This window comes from Lobosporangium transversale, assembly GCF_002105155.1.
Source record: "Lobosporangium transversale strain NRRL 3116 chromosome Unknown BCR41scaffold_43, whole genome shotgun sequence".
In the NCBI taxonomy this organism is placed as follows: domain Eukaryota; kingdom Fungi; phylum Mortierellomycota; class Mortierellomycetes; order Mortierellales; family Mortierellaceae; genus Lobosporangium; species Lobosporangium transversale.
The window spans coordinates 224,844-232,860 of NW_019029021.1; the positions used below are offsets into that span (position 1 = coordinate 224,844).

Here is an 8,017-nt window from a genome sequence, read left to right on the forward strand (position 1 = left end):
GATGGTTCACGTTCTTACTATCCTTTGCTAGTTCATTTCCTTGTTATTCTTTACTGGTTCACTTTCTTACTATCCTTTGGTGGTTCACTTTCTTACTATCCTTTGGTGGTTCACTTTCTTACTATCCTTTGATGGTCTGCTTTCTTACTATCCTTTGATACTTCCTTTCTTATTATTCTTTGCTGCCTGTTTCACTTTCTTGCTATCCTCTGATGGTTCACTTTCTTGTTATCCTCTGATGGTTCACTTTCTTGCTATCCTCTGATGGTTCACTTTCTTGCTATCCTCTGATGATTCATTTCCTTGTTATCCTATGATGGTACATTTTCTTGTTATCTTTTGATGGTTCACTTCTTTAATGCTTCATTTCCTTGTTATCCTTTGGTGCTTCGCTTTCTTGCTATCCTTTGGTACTTCACTTTCTTGCTACCCTTTGGTGCTTCGCTTGTTATTCTCTGCTAGTTCGATTCCCTGTTATCCTTTGGTGTTTCACTTTCTTGTTAGTCTTTGATGGTTCACTTCCTTGCTACGCTTCCATATTTTATCCTTCAATGCCTCGCTTGGTTGCTACGCTTTCATTTCTTTCCTCCATGCTTGACTTTCCTGTTATGCTTTCATCTCTTTTTCGGTACTTCACTTTTGTTATCCTTTCTTATGTTTTTCTAGGCGCATCTCTTTCGTGTCATGTTCTATTACGCTTTCCTTCCCTCTTTCTTTTTTCTCCTCTCATTGCTTCGCTTTCTTGTTATTTTTTTCATTTGCTTTTCTCGACACTTCAACTTGTTACTATGCTATCCTTTGTTTTCCTTCGCTGCTTCACTTCCTTGTTATGCTTTCTTTCTTTCTCGCTGCTTCACTTCCTTGTTATGCTTTCTTCCTTTCTCGCTGCTTCACTTCCTCATTTGTTTTCCTTAGCGCTTCACTTTTTTTAATATACTTTCATGTACTTCTCTTCGACGCTTCACTTCCGAGTTATCTTTTCCTTTGTTTCCCTTTGATGCTTCGCTTTCTTATGTTGTTTTCATTTGTTTTCTACCTTTGCTTATTATAACTCCCTTTGTTTCCCTTTGTGTGTGCGTGTATGTGTTTTTTTTTTTTTTTTTTTTTTTTTTTTTTTTTTTTTTTTTTCCTTGTTATACTTTCGTTTGTTTTCCTTTTGCGCTTCTCTTCCTTACTATGCTTTCATTATGTGTTTCCATTTCTTATTTTGTTTTCTTTTTTTTCTTTCCTTCTCTTCAATGCTTCTCTTTCTTACCATATCTTACATTTGTTTCTCTTTTGCTTTCTTTCTTATCATATTTTCATTTATAGGTGCCAGCATTTCTTACATATCTTTTTGTTTGTTCTTTTCCCTCGCTTTACTTCTTTGCTACGCTTCCGTTTGTTCTTTCTCGACTTTTCCTTCCCCTTTCTCTCTCTCTCTCTTTTTTTTTTTTTTTTTTTTTTTTTTCTTCTTGCTTTCACTTACTCTTCCTATGTGCTTCTCTTCCTCAGTTTATTTTCATTCTCTCTTTCTCGGCGTTCCTTTCTCTTTCTTATTTCTCTTTCTTTTGTTGGTTACTTGCCGCTTCCCCTCCTTACCTTGCTTTCTCTTACCTCGTTTCCTTGCTGCTTACCGCTCTTGGGGGTTATTTTGCCTTTGATATAGTACGGAGACAAAAAGTATGTAGTTTAGTATAAAGTAGTGACGGTAGGAGAAGGCAACGATCGTAGCTGAGCGAGAGTGTGTGGATGACATTAAGAGGCACAGGGAGAGACGGAAGAAGTGTGTGCGTGTGTGCTTGTGTGTGAATGTATTTGACAAAGGACTGCGATCGAGACTTACTTTTCAAGAGGTGGAGAGGTGGAGATAAAGAAGTGGAGAAGTGAAGAGGTGAAGAGGTGAAGAGGTGAAGAGGTGAAGAGGTGAAGAGGTGAAGAGATGAAGAGGTGAAGAGGTGAAGAGAAAAGGAAGAGAAAAGAAGAGATATGAAAAAAAAAAAAAAGGAAAGAAAGAAAGAGCGAGCTTAAAAATGAGAGAAAAAGCGTCATTCTCCCAATCTCACTCGTTGCCACCATTTCTTCTTATCTTTGTTGAAAGCGGACAAAATTATCCGAATATGGGAATGGTCAGTCGCTTTAAAAGCAAAAAGCATCTTCCGTCCACACGGAGAGTTGATGTCATTGGATTGTCACATGAAGCAAAAGGAAAAATGTATGTGAAGGTGGGGAAAGCATTGAAAGAGGGATAAATAAGTTAAATGCGGAGAATTAAATACAATAGTAATGAAAGTGTTGAATCAAAAGTATTAAAGGCCCGGAAGGCCCTGCAGACCTTGGATATAAACAAACGTTAATATTTTCTTCGACACATGCGTTACATACTTTTTACGTGTTGCTTGTTGTTGCTCTCTCAATCCGGCAGGCTTGTGACTTCAACAAGATGGTCGTTAAAAAAATAAGACAGCCTTGCTTTTAGGATATGGGCCAGAAAGGTGATGGGCTCCGTGAACAGCATCTACCAGATACTGTAGCAGACCTGAACACACTGTGTTACTTTCAATCAGAAACTAGAAGGTGCTAGAGTCTATGACAAGCCTTGATCCTTGTCTATTATACTTTTAGAAGTGATAAAAGAGAGAGAAGAGCGAGATGTAATGAAAAGCGTGGCTACTCCTAAAGATGCATAAAAAATGAATTCTTTTTTTTTTTTGTTTCTTTAAAAAATGCGATCGCAAAAAAAGCATACGATATATAAGTCTAGGGGCCAGAAGTCGTGGTGTGAGTAGTGTCTACTCATGGTCATTAAGTTTAATACTCTCGATGCTTTTTGGTTCGTTCTTCTCAGAGTCGTATCACTTTCGCTTATTACGTCAACAAATGCGAAAGATGTCGCAACGAAAGGCAACGGGATCGCTTCCGGGCTATCCAAGCCGACAGTTTTCCGTCCACCCTTTCTTTGAATTTCATGCTGTTTCAAAATGGCGCCCAGTCACTTTCATTTCAACAAAGATAAGAAGAAATGGTGGCAACGAGTGAGATTGGGAGAATGACGCTTTTTCTCTCATTTTTAAGCTCGCTCTTTCTTTCTTTCCTTTTTTTTTTTTTTCATATCTCTTCTTTTCTCTTCCTTTTCTCTTCACCTCTTCACCTCTTCATCTCTTCACCTCTTCACCTCTTCACCTCTTCACCTCTTCACCTCTTCACCTCTTCACTTCTCCACTTCTTTATCTCCACCTCTCCACCTCTTGAAAAGTAAGTCTCGATCGCAGTCCTTTGTCAAATACATTCACACACAAGCACACACGCACACACTTCTTCCGTCTCTCCCTGTGCCTCTTAATGTCATCCACACACTCTCGCTCAGCTACGATCGTTGCCTTCTCCTACCGTCACTACTTTATACTAAACTACATACTTTTTGTCTCCGTACTATATCAAAGGCAAAATAACCCCCAAGAGCGGTAAGCAGCAAGGAAACGAGGTAAGAGAAAGCAAGGTAAGGAGGGGAAGCGGCAAGTAACCAACAAAAGAAAGAGAAATAAGAAAGAGAAAGGAACGCCGAGAAAGAGAGAATGAAAATAAACTGAGGAAGAGAAGCACATAGGAAGAGTAAGTGAAAGCAAGAAGAAAAAAAAAAAAAAAAAAAAAAAAAAAGAGAGAGAGAGAGAAAGGGGAAGGAAAAGTCGAGAAAGAACAAACGGAAGCGTAGCAAAGAAGTAAAGCGAGGGAAAAGAACAAACAAAAAGATATGTAAGAAATGCTGGCACCTATAAATGAAAATATGATAAGAAAGAAAGCAAAAGAGAAACAAATGTAAGATATGGTAAGAAAGAGAAGCATTGAAGAGAAGGAAAGAAAAAAAAGAAAACAAAATAAGAAATGGAAACACATAATGAAAGCATAGTAAGGAAGAGAAGCGCAAAAGGAAAACAAACGAAAGTATAACAAGGAAAAAAAAAAAAAAAAAAAAAAAAAAAAAAAAAAAAAAAAAAACACATACACGCACACACAAAGGGAAACAAAGGGAGTTATAATAAGCAAAGGTAGAAAACAAATGAAAACAACATAAGAAAGCGAAGCATCAAAGGGAAACAAAGGAAAAGATAACTCGGAAGTGAAGCGTCGAAGAGAAGTACATGAAAGTATATTAAAAAAAGTGAAGCGCTAAGGAAAACAAATGAGGAAGTGAAGCAGCGAGAAAGGAAGAAAGCATAACAAGGAAGTGAAGCAGCGAGAAAGAAAGAAAGCATAACAAGGAAGTGAAGCAGCGAAGGAAAACAAAGGATAGCATAGTAACAAGTTGAAGTGTCGAGAAAAGCAAATGAAAAAAATAACAAGAAAGCGAAGCAATGAGAGGAGAAAAAAGAAAGAGGGAAGGAAAGCGTAATAGAACATGACACGAAAGAGATGCGCCTAGAAAAACATAAGAAAGGATAACAAAAGTGAAGTACCGAAAAAGAGATGAAAGCATAACAGGAAAGTCAAGCATGGAGGAAAGAAATGAAAGCGTAGCAACCAAGCGAGGCATTGAAGGATAAAATATGGAAGCGTAGCAAGGAAGTGAACCATCAAAGACTAACAAGAAAGTGAAACACCAAAGGATAACAGGGAATCGAACTAGCAGAGAATAACAAGCGAAGCACCAAAGGGTAGCAAGAAAGTGAAGTACCAAAGGATAGCAAGAAAGCGAAGCACCAAAGGATAACAAGGAAATGAAGCATTAAAGAAGTGAACCATCAAAAGATAACAAGAAAATGTACCATCATAGGATAACAAGGAAATGAATCATCAGAGGATAGCAAGAAAGTGAACCATCAGAGGATAGCAAGAAAGTGAACCATCAGAGGATAACAAGAAAGTGAACCATCAGAGGATAGCAAGAAAGTGAAACAGGCAGCAAAGAATAATAAGAAAGGAAGTATCAAAGGATAGTAAGAAAGCAGACCATCAAAGGATAGTAAGAAAGTGAACCACCAAAGGATAGTAAGAAAGTGAACCACCAAAGGATAGTAAGAAAGTGAACCAGTAAAGAATAACAAGGAAATGAACTAGCAAAGGATAGTAAGAACGTGAACCATCAAAAGGTAGCAAGGATATGAACTAACAAAGGATATGAACTAACAAAGGATAGCAAGAAAGTAAATCATCATAGAGTAACAAGAAAGAGAACCAGCAAAGGAGGTTGAGTCAAAAGATAACAAGCGTTAAAGAAATATAAACGAAAGCATGGCAAGGAAATAGAAAAGAGAAACAAACGGAAGCATAGCAAGAAAGTGAAAGCAAATGAAAGTACAGGAAAGAAAGCGAATACAGGAAAGTTTTTTTTTTATATTTTTCTTCTTCTTCAAGGGTAAGGGACTGTATAGGGTGGTAGGGTGGACAGTCTCAAGTAAACAAGGTAAGTACCAAGAAGTCAATGAAAGTAAAAGTAAGAAAAGAAAACACCAAACAACAGAACGCAAAAAAAAAAAAAAAAAAAAAGTAAACGAAAGTACTAACGAAGAAGAGAAGTAGCAGAAAAGGTTAATAAAAGTGAGGAACAGGACAAGGAAGCAAGAAAGACTACACCATTAGATATCCGACCCTGTATCAAAGGCACGTCTCCAGAACATTTGGACACTCTCGCTTTCGAACACTCATGAAAAAAAGGCAAGAGTATAATTATATCTGTGAATGTGCTATTAATATTTGATTGATACCTGATTTACATGTTGCTTCGTGGGAGCAATCCAGCACTTGCACTAATTATTCTTTCATATCTTTTTACTACTATTATCTTTATAACAATGAGGATGTAAACACGACCTGCCGCTACCATATAAGCGCTGTGTTATCAAATCACAGGTGTAGTAAAGTATCCAAATATTTAGTCGCGGTGCGCTACGAGGACCTATACGTATATGACGCGATAGATAGCAAGTTCTTTATTTCCTCCGTCATTGGGTTTGGTGTACCGGTTCACTTTTGTATTAGGGTACACCATACCATCACTGACTCACCAGCATTACATTGTTCAGCAGTGTCAAAAAAGAATAAAAGAAAATATAAAAGAAAAGACTAGACTGTTGTAAAAAGTAAGTGTATCTCCGCTAAGGGAAAGAGGGGTAAGGAAAAATAAAGAAGGAAATAAAGGTAAATTTACAAGGGACACCATCGGATGCCACAAAGTAAGAGAAGCGTGTTATGGGCAAGAACAAGGACCGAATCGCTGAAAGTCTAGAGCTTGAAAGTAGAAGGGGAACTAACATGTGTAAAGGTAAGCTAGAGAAGGACTGCAGGATGAAAGACTAAGGGCTTGCTTGAGCCAGACTCTTTCTTTATATTATCTGTTTGTAGGCATGGCCGTGAAAGTTCCTGACAAGGCCAAGGGAGGGGGATTCACCAATAGCTAATGAAAGGCCTTTGCACAAAGAAACTTTCCTTCCTGTGGATTCACAAAACATCCCGATTGGTAAATAATAAATGAGTTAATAGAATAAAAATTAGATAAAGCGTTAAAATGCCCAGCAACAACATAGCTCCGGCGCGCCAGCGAACTTTAGTTTACCGGAGGAGCACTGGCTCCTCATGTATAGATTTCCGAGATTGCGGGGGCAAGAACCTCTTGGATTTCACGATAGAAGAGTACAGTCACCTGAAAAAAGGTTGGATAACCTAGAAACCTAGACATACAGCTCAATTGCAACGAACATAAAGACTCTAGCGATCAATGAGAAAGTTTGCGTTGTTAAAGAGGTTGATGCAGCTATTTATTGAGATGCTCAGAGTGGATTCTGTGAGAGGGCATAGGAAAAGTGAGGGAATGAAGATCATTGCTCTTTCACGCAGCTGCAATACCTTTTTTCATACATGTCTGAAGAAATAATAATACGCTTCTGTATGATATTAAGAGATTAATACCTGACAACAATGCTTCAAAAAAAAAAAAAAAAAACTTGTTTTAGGTCACTGTACGTACATGTACATCTTAACGGAGAGGCGATGGAACTTTTCCAGTTTTCTCTTTCCCAGCAAATTCCTCGTTAAAGATTAGGTGGATCTTGCTTTCCCCAAACCAGGATGAGCCATTTCGTTTCACGTAAATGGAAAATGATAATATATAATAAAAATATAGAAATATCGAGTACAGATTCCCCCAAGTTGATTAAGAGTTACGGGGATGACAAGCGTGGTTTTATCATTCTTGCTATGTCTTTACCAGTCCTATACATTCATTTTGGGAGGGTATGGCCAATTCTGACCTTTGCCATGAGGAAGGGGAGAAGGCTGATACCCTTCTCACACATAAGTTTATTTAACCAATTTATTGTATTCAGATGCGAAATAACTCTTCCACTTCATGCTGCTCTATAGCAGAGAGACGCTTGATACATTTTATTACTCCCACTAAAGGTCGCTGATCCTGTTCCTCGCATCTTCAGCCCCTTGCGACAAACAGGAGCGATTGGACGTGCGGGAACGCGATGGCTTTTGTCTTTCCAAAAAAAAAAAAAAAAAAAAAAAATCGAATAGAGATTAGGCTCCTGAATCATACTATACAGGTAATCATATAGGACAGGAAGAGCTACTTGGCGCTAATCTGGAATATTGAAAGAAACAAAGGTATCAAAGGCAACTTCAATTGAATGGATACTGTCCTGTTACTAATCAACTGGGGGTAGCATTAATTTTTTTAAAAAAGGCGGAAAGGGATGCTTTTTGAGATTTTCTCACCGATGGAGGGCGGGCTTTTATTGAACGCCTGGCTTTTTAGATACCACTTAGTTGCCTTGACGTTTTATCTAGTACTTGGTATCCTTTAGGATATACAGCTTGGTTGTCGAGAATGTTATAGGATAGCACATCTCATTCCACAGGTTGGTAGCACGGCCTAGTAAGCGATTATAGAAGCCAGCAGTGGTATTGGCCTGATTGCTCTTCAAGCCCAAGGACATGAATGAACGTACGCTACTCATTTGGCTGGCAGTGATTATTACCGCTAAGTGTAATCCCTGACTGGCGTCTGCATTCAAATGGTCACAGACACTCCTCTGTC

At 38.3% G+C, this 8,017-nt stretch overlaps 1 protein-coding gene across 1 annotated transcript; it reads left to right on the top strand.

The window, feature by feature from the left end:
- Positions 1-2,012: 2,012 nt before the first annotated feature.
- On the top strand, positions 2,013-3,018 carry BCR41DRAFT_373801 (hypothetical protein; the record flags this gene model as incomplete). Its single annotated transcript, XM_022026815.1, has 2 exons — positions 2,013-2,194; positions 2,724-3,018. The coding sequence occupies 2 exons, from the start codon at positions 2,013-2,015 to the stop codon at positions 3,016-3,018; spliced, it is 477 nt and encodes a 158-aa protein (XP_021877822.1).
- Between the last annotated feature and the right edge of the window lie 4,999 nt (positions 3,019-8,017).